This window comes from Micropterus salmoides, unplaced genomic scaffold (assembly GCF_014851395.1).
Source record: "Micropterus salmoides isolate LMB-PRFRI ecotype aquatic unplaced genomic scaffold, ASM1485139v1 Ms_hic_scaffold_3, whole genome shotgun sequence".
NCBI lineage: Eukaryota > Metazoa > Chordata > Actinopteri > Centrarchiformes > Centrarchidae > Micropterus > Micropterus salmoides.
This window is the reverse complement of record NW_024042261.1, coordinates 40,393,608-40,421,041: the sequence shown is the minus strand read 5'-3', so window position 1 is coordinate 40,421,041 and position 27,434 is coordinate 40,393,608. Positions and strand designations below refer to the sequence as shown.

At 40.9% G+C, this 27,434-nt stretch overlaps 2 protein-coding genes, 1 long non-coding RNA gene and 1 pseudogene across 6 annotated transcripts in view; 2 read left to right on the top strand and 2 right to left on the bottom strand.

Annotated features, from left to right (window-relative positions):
* Positions 1-9,539, bottom strand: part of clip3 (CAP-GLY domain containing linker protein 3) — a 28,354-nt gene extending 18,815 nt beyond the window's left edge. Inside the window, exons 1-3 of one of the 4 annotated variants that reach the window (XM_038694106.1) lie at positions 9,387-9,527; positions 1,676-1,747; positions 928-1,344 (exon numbers count right to left, since the gene is read on the bottom strand). In XM_038694106.1, coding sequence (XP_038550034.1) covers positions 928-1,344; positions 1,676-1,742 — 484 coding nt within the window. In that variant the 5' untranslated portion in view covers positions 1,743-1,747; positions 9,387-9,527. Of the gene's footprint in view, positions 1-927; positions 1,345-1,675; positions 1,748-9,386 lie in introns of all 4 variants that reach the window. The other 3 variants (XM_038694107.1, XM_038694109.1, XM_038694108.1) reach the window with 3 other exon arrangements.
* A 2,166-nt stretch (positions 9,540-11,705) lies between these two features.
* On the top strand, positions 11,706-12,745 carry LOC119882526 (annotated as a pseudogene).
* Positions 12,746-17,204: 4,459 nt separating this feature from the next.
* On the bottom strand, positions 17,205-19,811 carry LOC119883010. The gene is made up of 3 exons (XR_005440574.1): positions 19,698-19,811; positions 18,760-18,859; positions 17,205-18,106 (listed from the first exon to the last, which is right to left on the bottom strand). It is a non-coding gene; the product is annotated as an uncharacterized LOC119883010 (long non-coding RNA).
* Position 19,812: 1 nt separating this feature from the next.
* timm50 (translocase of inner mitochondrial membrane 50 homolog (S. cerevisiae)) overlaps positions 19,813-27,434 on the top strand; it is a 40,241-nt gene continuing 32,619 nt past the window's right edge. Inside the window, exons 1-2 of the mRNA XM_038693453.1 lie at positions 19,813-20,080; positions 23,710-23,860. Coding sequence (XP_038549381.1) covers positions 19,865-20,080; positions 23,710-23,860 — 367 coding nt within the window. The 5' untranslated portion in view covers positions 19,813-19,864. The remainder of the gene's footprint in view (positions 20,081-23,709; positions 23,861-27,434) is intronic.

Genomic DNA, 27,434 nt, shown 5'->3' with positions numbered 1-27,434 from the left:
ACTTCTCATTTCCTATGCTAAAGTCTTGTGTCAGGTGCAATTTAAAACTGAGAGCTAGGAGACTTTTTCTAGATGTTACTTTACTTCTGTATCTTTGGACATTGTCAAATGAATAAAAGTAAATTAAACCAAATACTAATGGTATGATCTGGACTATGATCAGCAGGAATCGAATAAATATTAATCAATAGTTGGCTAAAACCTATTAAAACCTTCACATCTAGACTGGACAGAAAATAGTCTGTCAGGCTGGTGAGGAGGACCGCCCTGTATTCACTGCTGGATAATGGAGGTGGCCAGAAAGCGCACACAGAGTGTATAATGGAGCTGGCCTGCTCTGAGATTGTCACATGAATACCAATGAGCCAGTCGTCCATACAGCAGTCATTCCAGAGCTTTTCAAAGCTACTGATCGATCAAAGCTGTCAGTAATACAGACTGTCTGCACTGAAAATCCACTCTGGTCTACGATTCAAATGGTTTCTTCACTGAGTTTTTGATGTGTTTTTTATGGTAATTAGGGGAATGACTCTGCATTGGTTTGCCTGTTTATCCATAACGTACAACATCTCTGACAAAACTCTGGACAATTCTAACTACTTGTGTTTAAGGTGGTATGGTGTTGGGTGGTTTTTGGGTGTGGAGTGTGTATTAAAGTAAAGAGGTATAACAATTTCTATTTAAGGTGGTATAGCAGCGTATATATGTCATGACAGTATGTATTTAAGGTGGTGCAACAAGTGTAGTTCAGGTGGTGTGACAGTGAGTATTCAAGGTTGTATAACTATGTATTTAAGGTGGTGTAGCAGAATGTACTAAAGATGGTGCAACAAAATGTACTTCAGGTGGTTTAACAGTGTGTAGATGTTAGTCAGTATGTATTTAAGGTGGTATGACAGGATTAAAGATGGTGTATTTCCTACGTACTGTAGTCTTTGGGCAGCGGGGCCTGGGCGGAGGGGTGCACCATGGCTCGGCGGCGTGGCTCGTGAACTGGACTCTGGTACTCAGACACTGACAGCGGCTCGGGGTCCTGCTCGGCCTCACACTCCTGGCCGGCCAGTGGATCCTCCTCTTCCTCCGCCCGCTCCTCTCTCTCCTCCCGCTCCTCCTCCTGCTCGTCCTCATCCTCATCCTCCACCTCCGCCCTTTCCTCTCCCTCCCTCTCCTCGTCTTCGTCCTCTTCTTCCTCCTCTTTCTCCACTTCCTCCTCCTCCTCCTCGGTCAGTACCTCCTCCTCCTCTCTCTGGACCCTCCCCTCCTCCTGCTCCTCCCGATCATGCCTCTCCTTCTCCTGCATCTCCAGGTTCTCCTCTTTAGTCATGATGGATGCTGCAGCTGGGCCTGCCAGAGAGGAGGGTGGATATTTTTAATAATGTCACGTTTTTACCTTGCAAAAATCCCAGAACAATTCAAATCTTACACTGACATAACTAAAAAATGCTGCTGTTGGTTGAAAGTAGAGCGAAGTAGATTAATTAGGAAAGTTATTTATTTAAGTGGTTTCAGGTAATGTACTGGTGCAGTGACAACCCTGGGACAAAAAAGAACTTTGTAATAGTAAGCTTCAAACTGTTTCAGCATAGCTGGATGACAATGCTAATACTAATCCAACAAATCTTTACAGTAGCATACATGTTATTTCCACATTCCTACTTTAAGCACATGAACACACCGAAGTCGGAAGAACGACTTCCCAACTTGGGAAATGGGACGATCCGAGGAGCACTTGAATGCAGCATTAGACCTGAAACACAACAAGGACTTAACAGAGACTTTTGACTTGAACGGCTCTACTGCTCATCGTTTGGGTTGCCATCTGAGAAAAACTGATTAAATGCTTGTAAAATAACATTTCACTGATCACTGTGATGCCTCATGACAGCCATCAAATCAAGCAGACGTATCCTGTCTGAACCACACCCAGTCCCTGTGAACTAGTTCCCCTAAGACGGTGTGGTGAGGTACTGGATTCAGGTGGAACCAGCCTGATGCTCCTTGTTTCCTGTTTCTGCATCACCAGAGTGCTATACTTAGCTCAGGGAGTACGTGTTTGTGTGTGAGAGAGAGAGAAACACTGAGAAGCTAGCTGATCGACCCGCTTCATTGTACTGATAATGGCTGTAGCTGAAAAGGCTAATGCTAACGTCCATCATTAGCAGCTGACAGGACTGACTGGATTAAATCTACTCTCCACTTTAGCAAATGGACGAGACCCCGAAATCCATCCAGCAGCCCTCTATCATCGAACCGTCCATCTATCATCAGACATCCGAGGGAGAAAGGAAGGAGGGAAGGAAGGAAGGAAATATACAGATGAATTTATGTCTATACACATTTTTTCAAGTGAAAGATTCACTTGGTGTCTTTTAATACAGCTGATAAATTCAAGAACCCTGTGGCTGATTCTGTGGTCTGGATCATTCAGACTCCACTGTGTTCAATTCTAAGCCCAAAATGTGTTTAAACAGCTCAAAAGAGGATTTTTGCTTATTGATGAAAGTTTAAACTGAATAAAAATAGTAAATCTGATTTTATCATCTCTGACTTTTCATTCTGTATTTAAATCTAATACATTAACATAGCAATGAATGAACACAACCTCTGAAATCTTTTTAAGTATTTATTACTGTAATAAGTTTACATTTAGGGATAAATGCTGGTTATAGTGACACGACTTTGGCCTCGCTACAGTAAATAAAGGACACACGCCCTGGCCTGATAATCAGACTGAATTTCCATTTTGTTTCTCTTCTTTCTTCAGTGTGACGTTGTGTTCATATTAGCTGTTTTTTGTTTAGGAGGTCGGTGATTTCGCTCCAGGGTTGCGCGATTGCCTCTATTTTCATATCATCTGATCTAGGCTACTGGAGATCACCGATTGGGGATCTGATCGCCAGGGGGCGGGGTTACGTTGCAGCAAGTCAGTGAAATACCAGCATGGAAGAAACAGGCTTATTAGCTTTAAGAGAAACCACCAGAACCATCTGTTAATGCACAGTACAGCGTTTCCCACAGAATTACAGTGTAACTGTGGCGAGGAGGAAGAGGGTGCGATCGATAGCAGCTACGTACAGCGTGTCAACCTCAACCACCCAGCTTTATTCTAATGTTAACAAATCCGTCTCCGACACTGACAGCGTTGTGTTAAGAATAGGGATGGGGATCGTACATTTTTTTTTATATTGATACTGATTAACGATTCAATTCTTTATCAATACCACTATTGATACTTTACTGTTATTTGACCTAACGGGCATGAGGAAGATATTCAATGTGATATAAGATTGTTATATATTGAGGTGCCGTACGACCTGCGATAAATAAACATATATTGAAGTGTGCACATTAACTGTCTGGTTGTTTTTAAATGATTTATAGGATTAGAACTGATTATTTTAAATACAGCTAAATGTTGTTTCTAGAGCAGCAACATTGATGTTTACAAGAGCATAAACTCAATTTCTGACATCTGAGTAACGTTTAGAAAGAACAAAAACTCAGCCTGCAGGTGCCGGAGTGTCAGGTTTGAGTTTTTAAGACTACAGAGCAGTCTGAGCTCCAGACAGACAGCTTCCTATTAGCTTGTTTTTAACATTTGGCTAATGCCAAGCTAGCGTTAGCTGTGCTTGTATAAAACATACAGGACGAGAGACTGAGGACAGAGATGATTAAATTAACCCTTTCTATGTGTTTACCTTACAGACAGGTGTGTATTGATAAAGTATTGTCTTTTTACTCGGGAAGGTTTTATTCACAGTAACGAGCGCAGCTGTCGGCAACTCCAGGAGTCTGAGCGAACTTAACTCGACCGTCTCCACCGCGGCGTCTCTCTCTGCTGCTGCTGTGTGTAGGAGGCGACAGAGAGCAGCAGAGGCTGCAGCCTGATTATAAACAGACCCGGGCCCGTTTAATACTGCGTTTCGGTGAAACATTAGCTTTCTTATCCATCGCGTGGCAAGATTAATCAGATTTGACGCTGGAGACACACCGTTAGTCTCCATAGCAGCATCGATAAGCTCACACCTTATTGAACCGGGTCCTTTTAGAACCGGGTCTCGATGCCCATCCCTAGTTAAGAAAATAGACAGACTAACATTAGTTTTTCTATAAACACACGGCGCCCTGTCAGTGTGTTTGTGTGTGTGAGAGAGAGAGAGAGGGAGCGAGCAAGCGGAGGTGCTGAGTGATTCTATGCTCTCCTCCACAATTAATTATGATTTGCCTCATATTAAACAGTATACAGGATGTGGCGGTCAGCATTGATATTGTGGCGTGTCGAGTCGCCACAAAGGGGAATGAATGGGAAACAGAAAGAGACTGTTTTTATGTCATCTTAGTTCTGATAGTGAGTTTGTTAAAGTCGCCTTAATATCGACGCATGAAAAACCGTCGCTAAGCGATCCAGTCGCCAGTCGGAACAACCCTACTTTGCTCTAAACAGTCAGCAGTGACTGACACGTTTCAGTGGACACAGAAGCTGTGGTGGAGGTTGGAAGGAACTTCCAACAACATGTTCAGCTGTGTTCATGTCATCACACGTTTTGTTTTGGCACAGGATGATGACATCCACCCTTAATCCGTCCTACTACGCTCTGATTGGCTCGGTTGCTTTTCCAGCCGCCACTAACAACATCAACAGAAATATTTTGATCACTGAACAAATTAAAGATGTGGGCAGTGACTTAGAGGTCTGGAACCAGGTTGGGGACGGCGGGCTGCAGAAACCATCAGATCTGAGTCACACAGAATAAATTTAATTATTAATTCATCTGCACTCTGAGCTCCAGCATGAACGTTGCCACCTAAAGTCCAGAGCAGCAGAACAAGAAGCCAGTTAAACCAGTTACATCCTCTTCATCCATCTGCCCATATCTGACACTTAGTGTGCGCACATACACACACACACACACATAAACAGTAGGTCAAACGAGGCAGACGAGATGTGTCTACAGTCGGAGTTGCACCGTTTTATTTACACAAACAGCAGCTCTGTTGATTTTTAATCTGAGACAGCGGCAGCAGAAACTACATGCTAAGCTAACAGTTGCTATCAGTTGCATCAGACATCCATACAACAGAGGGTTCTGTAGAGATGTGTGGATTTGGAGAAATTTGTGCATAAAATTACAAATGCAGCTTAAAGTTTGCTGATGGAAACGTAACCATTTGAGTTTTGTTTGATGCAGCAGCCAGAGACTGTACTGTGCAAACATACTGGGCCAAGTAAATTGTTTTCTCCTGATCTCAGAGCAGCTATTTTGTGACCACAAAAGCCAAATCTTTATCTGCTGCAACCACAATATAACAAGGCAGTGATCACTTGAAAACGACACGTGAGAAACGATTACACACGTGAGCCCTTCAGCTCTCTGTAGGACAAACGATGAAAACCTCCTGCTGTGACGTTCGGTCGACTTCACTTCTGTGTTTAAAGCAGTTTCTTGTCTCTGTGTCTGTGATGTGGCTTATGTAATCTGTGGTCTCAGATGGTTAACTCCTGCCCGAACAGAACGGTAATCACCATCTGAACACGGCTGAAAACAGGACTCAGCTGAGGCCACGATAAAGGTTACGCAACACGACCATATGACTCAGCATGGACACACACGAATGTGAAACATGAAAGCACACAGAGAAGAGGTGTTCATATCACAATAAATCAACACTGTTGCTTTAACCAGAGCAGACACAGGTTGATATTTGACAGTTTCAAGAATCTGATAATGATACCTGCCGTAACATAAGTACATATTATAGGTAAGGTGGACAAAACTAAAACATCTTTGGTGTTTCTGTACCGTTTCTTTTCAGAAATCTGACATCAGATATCTCTTCAATGAGTCGGCCCAAATCAAGACGCAAGAAATAAAGTCATTTTTGTGACTCTACCTGTTCTGTTGTTTTCTATGACCAAGTGTATTCTCCTGTTTCCAGACGGCCCGGGTGACGGGAAACAGTGAAGGTGAGTACAAACCCAGGACGAGTCACATGCATCAGGAACACTGAAGTAAACGTGCATGAGGATTTTGATGGGTTGAGTTTTACTTTGTGAACTTTAATGCAACGTCTTGCTGTTCACCAAGAGCAAAGTTGATCAGATGTCTGAGAACATGAGAGATGTAGCCGGCTTTTGATGGTGTAGTGCTCTAAAGTTAGACTTTCAAAATAAAACTAGTTGTTAACGCTGTGAAACATCAGGGTGTGGTTAGGTTTAGGAAAAGATCATGGTTTGGGATAAATAACTTTGTAACTTACGTGACTTAATTTATGGATGTGAAGGACATAACTAATGTAACTTCACTAGAAAAGAATCAATATTGACCTCTTGTGTCACACAGGAAGTGAAGTCCGCTCTCGAGGGTGACACTCTGGCTTCTGATCCATCCTCCCCAACCACCTCCTTACTACCTCCGACTTTTCTGTTATTTATACTAGTCCTACTTTTAGCGGTCAACAACGACGCTTAATGCTGCCGTGTGCGTTGGTACCCGACGCAGAGGGACATGACAAAGCGTAGCTTTTTGACGCCCTGGGAATGAAAAGGAGCTTTTCTTTCTGAAGACCTGAAACATGAAACCAGCCTGAGCTTTTCTGTCCATTCAGATAAACGAGTGTCTCCTGCTTTACAGGAAATAAAATCACCTCGTTATTTTAAAAAGCCAACGTTTATGTTCAACAACTAGCCTCCCATGAGTCCATGACTTTATCGTATTATATTCTGTTCTACTGTACATGACCAGGTGGTAGATGCTGAATAGAAATGAAGGTGAATGAAACTGATTCATAAAATAAAGAAAAAAGAGATTTCTTGAGCAAGCTATTGACAGCGAAGAAACAAGTGATGTCAAACAATCAAAACCAGAGTAATAAAACAAGTATTATAATAATAATGTATTAAGTATCACAATAATAGGGTCATAATATGACTTTTAATTAAATTACTATAATTTTGTTATTCAATTTCTCCAAATTTAAGTATTTCTTATGGCATCCCTGGTGTCAGTATTTTTGGATCACTGTATGGTGGTAAGTGCATTGAGATAGAGAGAGAGAGATAGAGAGAGATAGAGAGAGAGAGAGAGAGAGAGAGATAGAGAGAGATAGAGAGAGATAGAGAGATAGATAGAGAGATAGATAGAGACATAGGTAGATAGAGAGATAGAGAGATAGAGATAGAGAGATAGATAGATAGAGAGATAGAGAGAGAAATAGGTAGATAGAGAGAGAGATAGATAGAGATAGATAGATAGAGAGATAGATAGAGAGATAGGTAGATAGATTGATAGAGATAGACAGGTAGATAGAGAGATAGAGAGAGAGAGAGAGAGAGAGAGAGAGAGAGAGAGATAGAGAGATAGAGAGAGATATAGAGAGATAGAGAGATAGATAGAGAGATAGATAGAGACATAGGTAGATAGAGAGATAGAGATAGAGAGATAGATAGATAGAGAGATAGAGAGAGAGATAGGTAGATAGAGAGAGAGATAGATAGAGATAGATAGATAGAGAGATAGGTAGATAGATTGATAGAGATAGACAGGTAGATAGAGAGATAGAGAGATAGGTAGATAGAGAGATAGAGAGAGAGAGATAGGTAGATAGAGAGATAGGTAGATAGAGAGATAGATAGATAGAGATAGGTAGATAGAGAGATAGGTAGATAGATAGAGAGATAGGTAGATAGAGATAGATAGGTAGATAGAGAGATAGAGAGATAGATAGGTAGATAGAGAGATAGGTAGATAGAGAGATAGAGAGAGAGAGATAGGTAGATAGAGAGATAGGTAGATAGAGAGATAGATAGATAGAGATAGGTAGATAGAGAGATAGGTAGATAGATAGAGAGAGATAGGTAGATAGAGAGATAGGTAGATAGAGATAGATAGAGAGATAGAGAGATAGATAGGTAGATAGAGAGATAGGTAGATAGAGAGATAGAGAGAGAGATAGGTAGATAGAGAGATAGGTAGATAGAGAGATAGATAGATAGAGATAGGTAGATAGAGAGATAGGTAGATAGATAGAGAGAGATAGGTAGATAGAGAGATAGGTAGATAGAGATAGATAGGTAGATAGAGAGATAGGTAGATAGGTAGATAGAGAGATAGATAGGTAGATAGAGAGATAGATAGATAGAGATAGATAGATAGATAGGTAGATAGATAGATAGAGATAGATAGATAGATAGATAGGTAGATAGATAGATAGATAGATAGATAGATAGATAGATAGATAGATAGATAGATAGATAGATAGAGAGATAGATAGATAGGTAGATAGAGAGATAGATAGATAGGTAGATAGAGAGATAGATAGATAGATAGATAGATAGGTAGATAGAGAGATAGATAGATAGGTAGATAGAGATAGAGAGATAGATAGATAGGTAGATAGATAGATAGAGATAGATAGATAGGTAGATAGATAGATAGAGATAGATAGATAGGTAGATAGATAGATAGAGAGATAGATAGATAGGTAGATAGATAGATAGAGATAGATAGATAGGTAGATAGCGAGTTAGGTTGATAGAGATAGATTTTCCAAGTGTAACACGTGCCAAATGTTGTTATTTGTTCCTATTTGTATGACCTTATGCTGAATAAGGACCATCTGAGGACCATCTCCCATTCACAGAGTCCCTGTGGGAATACTGGCCGAGATGGAAACCACCATAATAATAATAATAATAATAAGCTCATTTTAAACACTGACCACCGAACCCCCACAATTAAGCCTATGCAATACGGTCGTTGTATTATTCTATCGGCTGGTTTCGGATGATTTGAAGGGTGTGTGAGTCCCATGTGATGTGTACCAGCAGGTTGTGGGAGGCGGATGGAGGCCATGGCAGCAGCATCCTCCTCATCCTCCAGCCAGCCTCCATTTTACAACGAACCGAAGCGGAGACACAAAATATACCGCAAAAACAGGAACCCACGCAACAGCAGCGTGTCCCGCACAGCCTCGCCTCAAACACACAGTCGATGCTCATTATCCAAGAAAATAAAAAGCACCGAGACGCAAACCGCGGCAGGTTGTGGTTTGTGCCAATGTGCGTAGTAAAGGGCAGGACTGGGGGGGGAAAACGCCCCGCTGACAAAACAATGAAAACACACGCGCACACGGGAAAGACACGAAAGCATGGATGATGCATTCATCTAGAAATAAATTTAAAAACACACGATGCTCGTTTTAAAACAGCTCAAACGGAGAGAAACGCAGATTTCTTTCGGGGTTTTGTTTTGAACAGCGCCCCTCTCTCCATTCCTGCTCCAGCATCTCCATCTTCATACAGAAACAACACGAGACACTGATCTGACAATAAGAAACAGAAAGAACAGACGTGTGCGAGTAAAAGCTGCAGGTCAAGGTGTTTTTACCTGAAAAACAAGCCGCTGGTTGTTCGGTGATGGTGATGAGCTTCTCTCCTCTGATCGCAGCACTAACAGGCCGACGGGCTGTACTCTCTCTCTCCCGCTGTGTCTGCACCTCGCTCCACCCTCCCTCTCTAATTTAATTCACTTCATGTCACTGAAGCTCTGGCGTCACGAACTGATTAAAAAATGTACTAAAGTATAAACGGACCGACCCCCCCCCCCCCCCCCAAAAAAAAGAGAGTAAAAAGAGTGAGCCTAATGATGGGTTACACATGGAATAAAACATTTACAAAAATACAATTTTATTCTTAGAAGAAATAGGGGTATCCTCACAAATCCTCATTTTCTAAAAGAATTACTACTTTTCAAAAGTGCCCCCCTGTAAAGGTCCCACATTGTGCTAACTTTCAGGTTAATTCTTTCTGCCATATTTCCATGTCCATAGCTTCAGCACCTCTCTTCACTCTCTATCTGAACACTCCATTTTAGCTCCTGTCTCTTTAAGCCCCCCACTTCCCTGAAAGCCTACTTTCTTCTGATTGGTTTCCTGGAAGTCCTGGCCTTAACCTTAACCAACCCAAACCAAAGGAGGCAATGGGCCCAATCACAATGTCCCCCCTGAACCCTTACAGACTTCATTGGCATCGCCTGTCTCCTACTTTCTTCTCTTTTAAGCTGGGTTAGTGGGCATGTAAGGCTGAACTAGTTCGAACAGAAGCCTTCCTAGTAGAGGAAAATAAAGTTTGATATGCCGGATATGTAATAAATGCTCAAAGGGCTTTGAATGATTAATGATGGAGGATGGGAGCTGCCATGTTGTGCAGGGGACATCATTTGGAGACAGAGTCTGTGCAGTAATGATCAGCCTACTCTGCCTCTGATTGGCTTAGCCTGATGATGCCGTTTTCCACGTGGCCCTCGCTGAAAGAACGTTCAGTTTTGAGTTTAGCAACTTAGTTCGGTTAATGATCTTGAGCTTTCAAAAAACATAAACAAATGGACTGCATTTAGAAAAACATATCGCGGCTTAACAATCTTGAGCTAACCTGCCGAAGACGGCAGAAGAGAAAACACTGTTCTTTAGTGAGAGCTACATGAGAAACGTCATTGTCAGGCTGAGCTAATCAGAGACACAGTAGGATCATCAATAATAATAATAATCATGAAACCACCTTTTACAGGCTCAAATAACTAATTGAACTTAATGTGATATAACTCATTTGATGTGTACACTTCTATAGTTGATAAGATGGAGGGGGCGGGGTTTATTACCTGCAGCCAACAGGGGGTGCTCATGATGTGCTTCACCTTTGGGGAGTTGTCATATCGTATGGGATGAATATCCTGCCATGTATCAAAACTGAAAATAAAGTTCTGAAAGATTGAAACTAAGTGTTTGAAAACTCAAAATCTTACAAAAAAAAGTTTTGCAAGATCAAAACATTTTTTTCAACCTTAACTTTCAGAGTTTTAAACCTTTTTTTCACACATTCCCACACCAGTTTTCAGATCACCATTTACAAGGTTTCAAACCTGGAAAACAAACGAATACGCTGGGAGAACACTGGCAGATTTGAAACTCTGAAAATCTGTTTGTGCAACATCGTAAAAAAAAAAATGTTGCAGTTCTGAAGAAGGAAAACTCAAAAACAACATAACGTCTTTTTTAACATTTTGCAAGCCTGCAAATCTTTTTTTTGTAAGATTTTGAGTTTTCAAACACTAAAGCTGATGATACACAGAGCAACTTTTAGAGCAATCGTGAAGGACAACGTTGCCGTCAATGGTAATGAGTAAAGATTACTACTGTAATCCCCTTCCCCCATCACTCCGCCACCCGCCCCGCACCGCCGCTATCCGTTCAAAACATAGTCGGACTTGCCACCAGCAACATTGCTCAAAAAGTTGCCCCGTGTATCATCAGCTTTATTTTCATCCTTTCAGAACTTTATTTTCAGTTTTGATACATGGCAGGATATTGATCCCACATATCGTCCATCTTTATAAACCGTCTATTGTACAGCCTCACAGAGGTGCTAACGCAGCTGTAGACACTTCAGAGCTTGTTCTATCCCTGTTATCAGTAGCAGCTAGCACAGACTAACCCTGGTGAGGTGGAGCCACACTGCTTGAGATCGGCTTCCTGGGTTTAGAGTAACTCAGAGTTCTAGGTGTGTAGATCCGGATGCCTGGGTTATGGGAATCATTTCCAGGAAATTGGTGGATATTTCAGCTTGCTGTAGTTCACCTGTTGAGTCTAGGTGTTAACTGTTATTGATCTGATTTGCTATTGATTATCCCTCTTTCTTTTCTCCTCCAGATATGGCTTCACCCAGCGTTTCCCTATCTGCAGAGCACTTTTTGTGTTCAGTCCGTCTAGAACTTTTCACTGAACCCGTCTCCGCTCCCTGCGGACACAACTTCTGCAAGGGCTGCATCGCAGGCTACGGGGCCCACAGTGGCTTCAGCCAGGGTCCACTGTGCCATGAGAATTTCCACAGAGCCCCCGAGCTGCGAGTCAACGCAGAATCCAGAGACACGTTGGAGGTTTTCTAGAGGATAAAAGTTGCAGGTGACGACAGTAGTTCCCCTGCCAGGCCTGGGGATGTGACCTGTGACCTCTGCCATGGGATGAAGCATAAGGCTCTCAAATCTTGCCTGGTTTGTCTGGCTTCGTACTGTAATGCTCACCTGAAGCCACATCACACGGTTCCGGCCTTAAAGTGGCACAAGCTGATCAACGTGTGCTCAAGAAACACAACAAGCTGATTGAGTTTTTCTGCAGGAAAGACGGGAGTTGTGTTTGCCTTGTGTGTTTGAAGCATGACCACGTGATGCACGAAGCCATCTCTTTAGAGGAAGAGACTGAGGAGAGGAAAACTAAGCTGAAGTACAAAAATACAAATCAAGCACACTGACCGAGAAGTGCATCATGGCTCAGAGGTTTCAAAACTCAAAGATGCACGGACAGCAGGAAGTTGACAGCACGAAAGCAGCAACTGTCAAGGCCTTCGCTGCTCTGGTGGCCTCGATTGAGACCGAAAAGGTGAAGCTGATTGAAATGTTGGAGGAGAAGCAGAAAGCAGCAGAGCAGCAGGCTGAAGCACTCACCAGACAACTACAGCTGGAGATCACAGAGATCAATCGTAAGTTTCAACCTGGAAGAGCTCTCAAAGACTGAGGACTACTTCAGACTCCGTCAGGACCTCCCATCTGTCTCCTCCTCTTCAAACACAAAACACAAAACACAGCCAGTGTCCAAAGTCATGTATGTAGAGACAGTGAGGAGTGGGGTGGCCAAGATGGAGGCGATGCTCAACGAACAGATGGAGATTATTATCAGAAGCCAATCTGGTAGATAAAGAGAAGACAGATGAGGAACCGATGCAGACCCAAACAGAGAATGTATTTAATGATGAGCTCGGAAAGATCCAAGAGCAATATGCAGTAAATGTGACTCTGGACCCCAACACGGCACACCCCTCCCTCATCCGCTCAGAGGACAGGAAGCAAATGAGGGATGGTGGCACAAAGAGGAACGTCCCTGACAACCCCACAAGGTTTGACTTTCTCCCTTTTGTCCTTGGAAATGAGGGGTTCTCTTCCGTGATCTCCTGTCCCTGGACACCCCGACGCCCCACTCCCTCTCTGATACCTACAACAGGTCGTGTCGCTATCACGACCGGCGCGCTGTGAAACAGTTGGTGACTGTTCCCTCTGGCTGGATGAATTTTACGTGTGATCTGTGCACTACTGCAGCTGGGGGCTCTCCACAGCACCACGCAACTTTCTAAATTCTTCCATCTCACGGAGAAGTCAGGTCGAAACCAAATTTGCTTGAATGTTAATACAACAGTGTTGCCAAAGCTAAAGGAAAATACAAAAAAACAATTCAATTCATATAGTTAATCGAATAAATACAATAAAATAATTGTATTTCTATATATTGGATATAGAATATTAATTAATATAATTAATAATATTTTTGAAATATAATAATATTATCTAATATTGTTAATTTCTCTACGTTTTCTTTCATCACGTGTCTCCTTCTCACATCGATAACAGCAGCCATCTCTGCAACACTTGGCTTTTGCGCCTTCCTGTCAAACGTATTAATTACGGATGCTGTTGCACTCACATGAAATTGCGTTTAGGCGTGTTAGATCACACTGCGTGTAGTAAATAAATGTATTTGTATGTTACCCTCCCGTTACTTTGCACAATAAAACTGAAACACCCCAAACTGCATATTCATTAAGGCAAAAGTAGTAAATGAACAACAGGTGCTATCTGGCACTTTTAGAAGACGTCATTCTGCGTGCACACCGTTAGTAGATCAGCCCACGTGTTAATTTGCTAGTGATGTGAAGTTTGCACACGTTTTTACTCATGCGATCCTTTAGCAGATCTGGCCCATAGTGTACACTGCCCTCTGGGGGTCAAGGTATGTAATGACATCTTTGCGTATTTTGAAATGGGTGCAGTTATTCCCCAAAATTATAAATGCTCGGATGCAATCAACTGTACCAAAAGTACCAGTGGGAAAACAGGCAGTGATGTTCAGGTTTTTGAAGAGGTGTTTTTTCTTAATTTGAGTCAGTGAACTCTTTTAAGTCCCTTCTTAAAACATACTTTTATAGGAGAGCCTTTCCCGATCTTATTTGACTTTATTTTATCCAGGGACGTGCACAGGGGGGTTGCTCTGGTTGCCCGGGCAACTGCCCGTTTGCCTTTCCTGACTCAAGTTGCCCTTCCGAGAAAAAAAAATAAAATAAAAAAATAATCGCGATCGCAAAGCCTCATTCACTTCCATTCAGCAGGGGAAGAGCAAACTCTGTTTAAGTGGCTGCACTGCTGCAGCGCTGCCTGCACGTCAGTCGATTCTGTTCCCTACCGGAATTCCTGTTTCCTTCCTTTATGCAATCATACTACAACAAATCATGCGTAGTTTTGCCCAGTTACCATACGTGATACGTACCAACAGAAGTGAATACGAGCTAGAAGCGCAACTGAATGTACGGGAAGCCAAAAGGTTAAAAAAGGATTGTATTTTTTTCCGAAATCTAAGCGTTTTTTTATTTAATATTTTATTAGAAGCGAGTTTTCCCCATCTGTCAATTCAATCTAGATTATTTATTTTCAAATAAAAAAAAAAGGAAAAAAAATAAAAATAATAATGATTAAAAAAACAATAAACAATAATATAAGGAACTCTTTTTCTCATATGTATTTTGGTGACATTTATATTGTTAATACATTTTGGATACTGTGTTTAGTGCCTTTTTTCAGGTCAGAGCAACTGCCCTTCAAAATTCCTGTGCACGTCCCTGATTTTATCCCTTTTATTTTATTGTATTTCACTAATTGTTTTTTTTTTTGTATTATTCTTTACACTTGTTAAAGCACTTTGTAACTTGTTTTTGAAAAGTACTCTACAAATAAGGATTATTATTATTATTAATTATGCTGTTGTGTTTACTTTTACATATAGTGCAACTGATGTCATGGGAGCAATGTTTTAGCTTGGTTTTAACTATTTGTTTTTTTTCCCGGTGAAATAAAGTTTGTTATTTGTGCAAAAGAAAGGTTTATTTTGTTATATTCTGTATATGAAATATTGCAGACTATGACGTTCAGTTCGCCACTTTATATACACAGTATGAAGAGAGAAGTCCATGCATTGCACCTGTAGATTATGATCAGAGCAACACGATTCAACAATTACAAGAATTAAAAAGTCTAACAAAGATCAGTCCAACTAACAAACTACAGCATCACTCTTACCATCTATCCATCACCAAATTTGGTAAATGTCAAAAAAAGATCACATTGAAAAAAGAGGCTTCGTGTTGTATCAGCAGACTGTAGACCACCCTTATGTTACGTATGTTTGCAAGCCACAAAAGTAAAATATGTTTGGAAATCATTAAAAGGTTTAAATTTTGTTTAAAACATTCCAAAAATATGACCCAAGTTATCATAAACTAGAATTATCCTTTAAAATATAGCTGTGTCTGCATTTTTGTCCTCAAATACAGCATGTTTGCTAAGCTTGTCAGCAGGTACCCAAATACCTCAAAAGTAAACCAGTGACGTATTGTTACTGATGCATTAATGTGGAAGCAGCATTTTGCTCTTGTAGTGTGTAGAGCTGGGGAGAAGATCTTAATCAGAAAAGCCAACTCGTAACTTTAGTTATCAAAGAAATGTGCAGTAAAAAGTATAAGATTTCCCTCTGAAATGTGGTAAAGTAGAAGCACAAAGTAAGATGAAATATGTGCAAGTACAAGTGCTTAACTACAGCACCTGAGATTCCACTTACTCTGACTCAGTAGCAGCTTACTTCTTTCCAGACTCTTCATGGACACACAGCTGGGTTCAGGGGACTCTGGTCTCCCCTGATGGATCCTAAAAGTAACACAGGGTGGACAAAAGCAGCGGTGATGGAGAGGACAAGCTGTCTTCACCAGAAAAACAACAGCATTGGTCAACAAGCTCTGTTTTCCTGCAGACGATCTCTACAAGTGACATTTCAAGGTTCAACATTATCATCATGTGTATAAGAGTGCAGTGAAATGCTTGAGCTCTGGCTTACCCTGCCCTAATTTTACACCATGTACACAATAACATTAAAACCTGTTGAACACCGATGCCCTCGGTACTCAGGCATGATTTTGTATGATAACTGTTGTACTTTACTTTATTTTCATCAAATTTGCAGTTACAATTGCATTTCAGGTGTATGAAAATATATTCAGTTGCATTAGAATCTATCTTATGATGGTTTTGACGGTCTATTGCATTAATGGTAAAATAAATATGTTCATGTACAATGGATTTATATTCCTTAGCTTCTGACCTTTCAGAGAAAACCAGAATTATGCATCTAGGCCTAATGGTTGAGGAGATATTCCTGATTCATTTTGGGTTATTTTAGGTGTTTTTCCTGGAAATAGGGGCAAATAGCTGGCAGTCCCCAACAGGTTTTAAATACTTATATAATATATACAATATACAGTACAATACACAATAAATAATACAAGTGCACAATATGCAATACAGTGTTCAGCAACCTGGCTGCCTGTAGAAAGAAGCTGTTACTGAGTCGGGTGGTGTGATGCTCCGGTAACGCTTCTTGGATTTGAGGAGCAGGGTGGCTGGTGTCCTTAATGATGTGGGGGACTTTCTTTCTGCGGCAGATAGAATATATATTCTGTGCCAATTATTTTTCCTGCTGTCTTTACTGTCCTTTGTAACGGTCTGCGGTCCTGAGTAGTCAAGGTTGACAAACCACAGAGTGATGGAGCCGGTCAGAAAACTCTGTGTGGCACAGTGATGGAAGTTCACAAGAGTCTTGGTACTCATGCCAAAACGTTTAAGGCGTCTCAGAAAGTCTCTGCTGTGCCTTCTTGAGGATGCAGTTGGTGTTGAGATACCATTTGAGGGTGCCAAGAAATCTAAAACATTGACAGGTGACTCATTGATGGAAATAGGAACGTTTGTTCCCCTTATCTTCCTGAAGGCAGCGATGATTTCATTTGTGTTATTGACATTTAGAAAGCGGCTGTTATCATCAGACCATATGGACAGATCTTCCACTTCCCTCCTATAGGCCCTCTCATCACTATTTCTATTTGTACTGGATTGATCTGCACCTCACGATTAATTTAGTGCAGAAAGCTGCGAGTCCTTTATGTATCACGGCAGACGGTAAGGGTGTGGAGGGGTGGAAAATGTCCTCAGCTTTAATCTTTGCATCTCACCACAGACTTACACTTAATGTTCACTCTTGTTGCAAATGAATGTAATCTGCTGGGTTTCCAGAATCGTCCAATCTGCTCCAGCGATAAGTCTGTTTTCTGTCACGTGACCTCTTGTGGTTTTGTGAATTACGACAGTGAGAAGCAAAGAGGAAGTCTTGCGATGTTTTTTTTTTAAACAATCTTTATTCATAAACCAGGATAGACAGCAGGTAAACAACAACTTCTGTCCATCTATTGAGTCTACAAACACAACTGAGCCAGGGAGGTCAAGGGGTTTTCAAAAAGAAAAAATAACCAAACATGTACACTTAGATATGGAAAGAATATTTTCCTTAATATTGGAATACAGCGCCAGAAAGTAAAAAAATAAAATAACATTGGTCAGCTCCAAAGTAAATGTTCCAGCGTTTAACTCTCTACAAAACATAATTCAACATCTTTTTCAGTTTTTGCAGGTGATGGTTATTTGGGTTAAACTTGTGAAGCATTTTAAAAGAAATCTTTTTAACTTTGTTGGTGGAAAAAAACCGCTTGTACCGCGATAGCCAAAGTTTTTCCCAACAAATCTCTCCAACATACACGTAAGTGAAAGTGAAATGACAGCCAAAGGTGTCCCATTTCAGACAAGAGAGAAGTCCTCTGGTTAAACAGGGATACCACAGTGATGAATAAGCTCAATGTAGAAAGCTGACAAATATGGTGATCCTAACGCAAAACATCTCAGGGGAGAAGTCAGGGTGGATGCTTGGGCAGAAAAGAGACAGTGGTCAAGATCTCCTGTTCTACCAACCATCAACTTTAGGTTCTTTTATGACTCATATTGAATATGAAATGTGAGAACTTGTTGACCATGACGTCTTGCAGTCCAGTCTCCCTATTAATTATGTTTTGGATGATCCCTGCCCCGTGATGGACTGGTGACCTGTCCGGGTCCATGGGACTTGGCTCCAGCCCACCCTGTTCAGAGGATAAGCGGTTGACGATGAGCAAGGGCGTTACTTTGTGTTGAAAAGTGATGGGGATGGAACGGCTCAGATTAAGGATGTGACGCTACACAATATTGAGACCACGAGAACAAGACAAGAAGAAATATTCACTGCTGAAATATATGTCTATGGGATCTAGGGGTCCTTCCCCGGGAGATTTTGAGCAATAAACACTCAATTTCCAGCATTCTGGAGAAATTCTGCATCAATTTATGGTGAAAATGTATTTATATAAAAGGAAACTCTGGTTGCAGGTGACAAAACAAAATAAATAAATAGAATAGAATATAATGCAGTAATCATCAGCTTGTTTTTTTTAGCTTAAGTTAGTTTTTTTGGACAATACACATTTGTTTCTTCGATATTTACATTGCATTGCATGTTTTCTTATTGTGAAAATAAACCCTTCTTAAAGCATTTCCATTTATTACTTAACATTTATTGTTGCAAGCTATATTTCAGAACATTTTTAACAAATGCTTTCAAAAAGTGATGGGGACAAAATCAGCCATTTCAAAAAGGGCTGGGGACGTGTCCCCAGTGTCCCCAGTGTCCCCAGTGTCCCCAGTGTAAATGACACCTTTGACAATGAGTGAGTGTGTGAGAGAGTGGATGATTCCTGACCTGACGTTCAGCACCTCTGCAGGAAGAAGATCTTTATGTAGCAAGGCCGAACTTGGAGTTTGCATCCTGTCAAGTGCTTCTGGCAGAACACATTCTTTCCCTAACCATAAACAAGAGTTTTAGTTGCAACCTTAACCATAACTAAACAGTGATTTGCCATAATCATAATATTTCCATAACTTTAAACAGCTGTAATCAATATTTTTATATGAACAATTGGTCGAATGACTGACTGTATGTTAAAATGATCGTTCTACTGTATGAATTCCAAAACGTTTTGTAACTGCTAGTCATTTTGACACCAAAAATTAATAATTAAATAAAAATAGGGCCCAGGTTTCTAAATACAGAAGTTACCCTTTAATATTTATCTTCCTGAAAATTGTTTTTAGCACTATATAAGTAAATTTCAATCCTTTAAACCTATGTAGAAATTGTACTTTTCAGTGGTCTTTAAGTTATACGCTTTATTTGTGTATCTGAAGCGTCTGTGTCGAATGTCCTTTGGTTGTTGTGAGTGTGTCTGTGGTCCATATCTGAAGCTGTGCTCTGTCAAAATGCTGCAGTTTGGGCCAGATTTCTCTTGAAAAAGAGGTTTTAACCCTGATTGTACACAGCTCTCTAACTTTTATTATATTTTAATGTGTATTTTTTCAATTTCCCTATGTTGCTTTTAAACTTTTTTATTCCCAGTTGCTTTTATGTCTTATGTAAAGTTACCTTGTTGTTGAAATGTGCTGTACAAATAAACTTGCCTTGCCAATGAGATCATCTGGTTAAGTAAATAAACAAACAGTAGAGTCAAATACCTTGGAATACTTTGGAATACACTGGTTTTGTTCTGACGTTTAGCCTACAGGTCATTTATTGGGCCAAACTTTGGGCATTGCCATTAATCATCATGGCAGTTTTATGCAACAATCGAAGGTCAGACTCACTCTTGCTTCTGATTGGACGAGACGCTCTTCTGCCCGCCCTCCTCCAGCTCCATGTGGCCTCCCGCCAATGAGAGCGCCCCTGGCCTGCCATTGAACGCGGCCCGAGCCAATCAGGTGCTTTTGTCCTTTTCACAGACGTTCACCGGCCGCTAGCGCTCCTATCCAACATGTCGGCTTCGTGTGTGTTCCCCATGTGTGTCCGGGCGAGCCGCGGCCTCCTGAGGCTCAGCAGCGGGGCGGCCGGTGCCTCTTCCCAGGCTGTGGTGGACATCATCCGGACACTGTCCACGGACAAGCCGCCGGCCGGAACGGGCAGCGCGACGGGCGGACTGGCTCAGGCTATCCTCCAGGAGAGGCTCCAGCAGCAGCAGCAGCAGAGCCAGGTGAGGCAGCTAGCCTGCTTAGGTGCGCTCGATTTGGCTCAGCAGGCAGCAGTGTTGGCGGGGAGACCGTGTGGGACGTAAGAGCCCGCCCACACGAGCCGCCCGTGTTAGACAAATCGAAGCCACTTTTCTGACATTAGCAAACTGAGGTTAAGTTAGCTTTCAACTAAACATTTTAACCGTCGGACACGACATGTCAGGCCGTATTGATTATTTGTCGTGTGTCATGTGTCACGACAAATGTCAGCTTTTGACACGTTTTAAGACTTGAGCTCCGCGCGGTCTGCTGAATGAATGAACCTGAGATTAGGCTAGGTAGCTAACAGGCTAGCTGGCTAATGTTAGCATACTGGGACTGGCAGGTTGACTGTCTCTCTAAACGCCCGTAGGAGACACATTAGTGTAACAGTCGCTACCTGAGCCCAGTCGGTAAATTCTCCAGCAAAACAGTCAATTAATGTGTGTGTGCCGTCTTTCTCTGGGCTAGCTAGGATGACGGTTAGCATGTAGCATCTAACCTCATCTCTGGCTCACTGTTTCTGCTGAGGATCCTTCTTGTATATCGGCTCCTCACAGACACACAGTCTGGACTAACTGTGTCTCACGAAGCTTATTTTATCTGCACGAGCCTTTTCAGATAAGTAGTGTTAACAGCCAAGGTTTGTTTGGTTTGAAGGTCAGAACAGACCCCCGCCCCTCCACTCCCTGTCCTCCCCTCCACTCCCTGTCCTCCCCTCCACGCCTTCAGTCAAAACTGAAATCTGTAGCACACAAACTCCACATGTGACTGACATGTTGCTAAAACAGTGTTTTTATTTAAAGTAAACTACTCTTTTACTTGGAGACTGAAGCTAAATGCCACTGACAGCAACACTCGCCCAGATATTCCTGTTCCATAACAAAATGACACCAGGGTCCATGTGGCTTTTAACTTGAAGAGCTCCATTTGTAAAGGATTTTAGCAACTGATTAGTGCAGTGGTGTCCTGTCAAGGACTCCCAAAATCACACAAATAAGACCACGGACCCCCATCTGGTAGGGTTTTAGATGTTTCATAACAAAGTGTATTGAAACCAATGACCAAAATAGTCTGTTGACATTCTGTCATTGTGTTACTTATGGATGGAAATTAATGATTCACCTTTCCGCTGGGGACCCCCGGAACCCCCTCAAGGTTCCTGGAGAGAACCACTGGATTAGTGGACTGGCAGAAAAATACTAGGTCCATCAGAGATCAAGCATTCAAACAGCTGCACAGGGTGTTTTTCCACTGTATCCTTAAGGAACAGGAATTTATTTTGTACCACTGGAAATGTGATTAATGGATGGATGTGAAGTGAGATTGTGGGATCCAAGAAAGACAAAGAGATATTTGAACTGTCTTTTGAAAACTAAAGTTGAAATGGGACAGAATTGCTTTCTATTTGAAAATCGGAGGTTAAACCGGGGCTGTGCAATTAAGCAAAATTTAATCAGGATTTCTCTTTTAGCTTCCAAGGATCCTAAAAATAAGTTCTTTGAATTAAATTTATCCATTATTGGGCAAACGCTGTTTTTCAGTGACACTCGTTCTGTCTTGTAGGCCTGTTATAAATCCAGCGCACCTTTTCCTTTACATCCCTAAATTAGCCTAGCTGACTTTTCATCTACTCATAGCTTTACAATTTACATGTTATTTATGCTTATACCAAACCTGTGTGTCAAGCCTTACTTTACCTGCTCCGTGCTTGTCAAATATCCACCGAGTCCCAGTCTTCTAACGTATTACTTTATTATTACTTTTATACTTTCGTTACCGTTGGTTAAAAGTAACGGCGTCTCCCGACGGAAACCTGCTGTTGAATTTCACTGTAACGTAACGAGGTGTTGTCAACTCAGATATTTCACCACATACAGCGTTGCTTCTTCCTCTTGGCTCTTAGATGCTGTTTTAAGTTTGAAATATTAGATAAATTTTTCCTATTTCATGGGCTGTTTTGGATAATGCATGATCATTTAAAAAAAGGAAGCATTCAATTTTAATAGGGGCGGCTGTGGCCGAAAAGACTAGAAAGTCGCTATACAAATACGGAGCATTTACAAAAGTTCAATAAATGCATGATGTTTCCTAAGTCAATCAGTAGTCGTGTTATTAATTTATGATTTGTTATTAATCGTGATTTTAATTTCGACCAAAATACTCGTGATTATGATTTTTGCCGTAATGGATAAACTTGGATGGATAAACTTTTTACTATTGGTCAATTTATATTTTTGAGAGCAGGATATATAATGCCGAAATAAAAACAAAGAAAATTCCATAATTCCTGCAGAGTACAATGTCTATTATGCATATTATCTCAGCCAGTGACATGTTGTTTTAGATGGAGGTTTTATTAGTGAATAAAGCAGAAACATTCTTTGGGTTCTGCTGTAGATTTCAGAGCGTGACTGGTGTTTAAGGGAGGGTGGGGTACAGTTTGTCATTCAGCTGCATTCTTCTCTACAGTATAAATATGTATATTTAACACTAGCCAGTAATCGGGCTGCAACTAACAATTATTTTATATATAACAGTTGATTAGTTGTGTGGTCTAAAAAATAGCTTGTCAGTGCCAAAGCCCAAGATGATGTCAATCAAATGTCAATGTTGGTTCACAACCCAAGACATTCAGTTTACTGTCACAGAGGAGGAAAGAAACCTGGAAATATTCACATTTAATAAGGTCGAATCAAAAGTTTTTATTTCTTAATAAATTGCTCAAACCGATTTAATCCCTCTCAAGAAAAACAACCACATGCCTCCTTCACCACATTCTTTATGACGCTCTTAAATTTCTCAATTGAGATACACGTTTCCGAGATTAAATATCTTGGAAAGTTGGCTGTAATATTATGTGTGTTGTATTCAGGATAATTTACTGTGTATTTCTCTTGTAAGTTCCTGTCTCCACTGAAAGTATTGTCTTGTGGTTTTAAAAAAAAAAAGATTATAATGTTGTATATTAGGATCTAAGGTGATCTATAAGTAACGTAACTTATGGATAAGAAACCCTGAAACAACCCTAGATATCCTGATGAAGTTGCCAAGAAGCCAAACTGAGGACAGGATGTCCTAAGAGTTGTGCCTCATGTTAATTTGGCTGAACTACTTTATAATAAATTCAGCAAGTCAAAATACCAGACGTTCTCTAGTTACATGCACCTATTTAAACTTACAGATATTTGACTGTTAATTATAGTATAAATAAAGAACATTTTGATTATATCTGTTACACGCTGTATGTTTCCACATTTTATAGACTAAAGGTAGAATAACAGAGAGAGAGATTTACCTCTAAAGCCTCGTTCACACTACACCATTTAGAGCCCGATTTGACGGTCACGCCACAACCACTTCAAGATCCCGTCACAAGACGGCAAGTTGTGTAGCGTGAACGGCACGGCTATCGGCTGACGCTGAAAGTCGTGTAGTCTGCACGAGCCTTAATGAAACTCATCATTAGTTAAGTCTGATCTGATTGAACCTGACATCACTGTAATCAGGTAAACCTGTTAGTTCAGACTAAAGCCCATGACCAGCTTTACTGTAAAGTACATGTACTGCTGTTAAAGACATTAATGATGGTCAAATTCTTTTCCACGGGCAGCCTCCTCCTGAAGGAGGTGAAGGCGAGAGGGAGGGAGAACAGGCAGAGGACAAGAAGCAGAAGGAGAACACCGCTTACGCTAAGAAGATGGTGCTGCGGCTGGCGGGACTCATGGGACTTGGCGGTGCAGTCGGCATGGTCTACTTATTCGGTGAGTGTCGAAACTTTGAGATCAAAAACAGGATATAATTTTATTCTTAAAAGCAGCAGTTACAGAGAACGACCCATCAGTCAAATTATTGTGGACTAATGTCGTGCTGTCTCACTTCAAAACATGCTGGTTCTGAGACCTTGAATTTCTGCAAACAAAGGTGTCACTGCAGGTCAGTTAATGGCTCGACCGTCACGCCATCATTCATTGCTGCAATTCAGTCGACTCTTCATGGTTGTGACCTTGATGTGAAGCCACAACTTGTGATTATAATAAAGCAAACGGGAGCAGCCCTCACTGACTGCATACTCACCACGTTCTTTAACCCCCTGGAGTCTTCAATCACGCCGGAGTGATCAGGTCACAGTGTGATATGTAAATTTTACCTTTTTATATTCATATTTCCAAGTTTACATTTGCACCTTTTCAATATGCTAAATTGAGCAAACATGTTTTAATGTGGTAGGCTATATAAAGGCAACATCAAAAGTATTTAAAAGCTATGTTAAAATAGCACAAGACTCCTAAGAGTTAATCTGGAACGGATCATGAAACAGATAGCAGAGTAAATGCAGATGTGCACAAACTTAAGTCAGGTTCAAATATATACACTGAACAAAATTATAAATGCATGAGATCCACACAGATCTCGTGAGTTTTCATTGTGAACTAGCATGGCAACTAAGGTTTATTTTAATTTACTTAATTGATCATCAAATTAGTTATACTCAAAGAAAATGATGGCCACAATGCGAATGTTGCAAGAAAAGCCGTGAATCACTACTAGAATGGATTTCAAAATGACATTTTTGTTGTTTGCCTGATAAATTATTTGACAAATCATTTCAGAACTTTTTGCACACTCTTAAAAAATACACTGAACAAAATTAGAAACGCAACACTTTTGTTTTTGCCCCCATTCATCATGAGCTGAACTCAAAGATCTAAGACTTTCTCTATGTACACAAAAGGCCTATTTCTCTCAAATATTGTTCACAAATCTGTCAAAATCTGTGTTAGTGAGCACTTCTCCTTTGCAGAGATAATCAAGATGCTGCATGGGTACTGCACAGGTCTGCCTTAGGCTGGCCACAATAAAAGGCCTCTCAAAAATGTGCAGTTCCATCACACAGTGCGACGCCACAGATGTCGCAGGTTTTGAGGGAGCGTGCAGTTGGCATGCTGACTGCAGGAATGTCCACCAGAGCTGCTGCTGCCTCACAATCGCAGACCACGTGTAACCACACCAGCCCATGCCTCCCATTTTTTGGGCGGCCAGCGCTACCAGGGCACCAACCGATCTACTGCGCATGTGTGGAACATGTCCGCCAGCTGACTACAGAAAGTAGTATAAACAGAAGTAGTCCGCAGCTGTCTGTGTCCACTCCTGAGTATATTCGAGGCTTAACACAGATTGTGAACAATATTTGAGAAAACAAAAGTGTTGCGTTTCTAATTTTGTTCAGTGTATTTTTTAAGAGTGTGCAAAAAGTTCTGAAATGATTTGTCAAATAATTTATCAGGCAAACAACAAAAAATGTCATTTTGAAATCCATTCTAGTTGTGATTCACAGCTTTTCTTGACACATTCGCATTGTGGCCATCATTTTCTTTGAGTGTAAAAATTTGTTGACAACTAATTTGATGATCAATTAAGTAAATTAAAATAAACCTTAGTTGTCATGCTAGTTGACAATGAAAACAGTCTAAATTGAGATCTGTGGGTTACACTACTCCGTGTCAGTTTACAAACGGAGTTTTAAAACGAGTATGATCTCCGTCCACAGCAGCGTTCTTAGCTGCGTATCAGAGTTGATCTCCGACTGAAAACGCACATCTAGTGGCCGTTCAGGTACACTGGGCGTGCGCGTGCCGGTGTAAACAGGAAGCAGATGGTCTGTTCCGTAGTTACAGAAGGTTGGCGAGAGAATAAAGTAACGCAGAGGAAGAACCTCAACAGATTTTATTTAGCATGGACCAATGACGAGCTGGGACTGTTACTGAATGGAACACGGGAGTTAAAGGCGGCGGTGGCGGCGACAGACTGGGAGTTGTGGCTGTAAGTGTTAGACTTGAGGCCCCTCAATGACTTGCATCCTGTTGTAACTAACCTTGGGGTCAAAATAGTGATTTTAAATTTGATAAACGAATAAATGCGGTTGTGAAATCTAGTTTTTATCATCTTCGCCTTTTAGCCAAAGTTAAATCGTTTTTGTCTTTTAACAGTTTTCAACAAGCTACACATGCTTTTATTTCTTCTCGTTTAGACTACTGTAATGCACTTTATATCGGTATAAATCACAAGCACTTTCACGCTTACAGTTAGTCCAAAATTCTGCAGCACGTCTTTTAACAGGAACCAAAAAGTGCGCTCATATAACTCCAGTTCTTGCCTCATTGCACTGGCTTCCTGTTCGTTTTAGGATTGATTTTAAGATTTTTATTGTTTGTTTTTAAAGCTGTGAATGGACCGGCCCCAACATATATCTCGGACCTCATCCAAATTTATACGCCAGCGCGGTCACTGAGGTCAGAGGGCCAGCTCCAGTTTGCGGTCCCCAAAACAAGACTTAAAACTCAGGGGGACAGGGCCTTTTCTGTGGTTGGACCTAAACTCTGGAACGCTCTGCCCCTCCATGTCCGAACAGCTCCTACAGTTGAGTGTTTTAAGTCTCGTCTAAAGACACATTTTTATTCTTTGGCTTTAACTCCGCGTGAGTTGTGTGGTCCTCTGATGTCTTTTATTGTTTTACTGTATTTTAGTATTTAAACCTGATGTTCTTATTTTGTTTTTACAAAATTTTATATTAATTGTTTTGTATGTTTGAGTCTTCTGTGCAGCACTTTGGTAACTTTGTGTTTGTAAAATGTGCTATAGAAATAAAGTGGATTGGATTTGCACAGTACAGAATAAAAAACAAATTAGTTTTAAATGTCAGAATCTGATCACCATGTTTGTGTTCTGTTCCCCTCTGTTGTACCTGTGTCCTCAAAAGTCTCAAAGGTGGTACTCTCAGAACCTGTGGAACCTAAATGATTAGTCGATGAATCAATTAGATGATCAGCAGAAAATATAAAGGAAACTTTCTGGATAATCCTAAAGTGATTAGTGAAGTGAAAATGCCAAACATTTGGAAGTTCACTTTAATTAGTGAGGTTTTGTGATTTTTCTGTGATAGTATTTGGTGGAATGTCTTTGGGTTTTGGCCAAAATGGTGTGAAGTAGTTGAAACTAACTTTTTGATTTTCTCTATTAAGTGAATAATAATTTGGGATAAAAAAAATATCCGTCACAGTTTCGCCAGTTTTGTCCGACCAACAGGCCAGAGATTCTTTTCACTTTTTATTTATTTTTATTTAACCCATCTTTGATCTTTTGTAAGGGACCTGGCCAAGACAGCAGCATGAAACGGTTCCAGAGGACAACAATACCCCAAGAAACACATAAGATAAACATTTACACATTGAATAAGTTAACTAACTTAAATAACTACGTACAGTCACGAGTATCGTGCTCATCACTGCTTTAAAATCTGTCACTCAAATTGTGATTTCACTTCACACTTTATGAAAC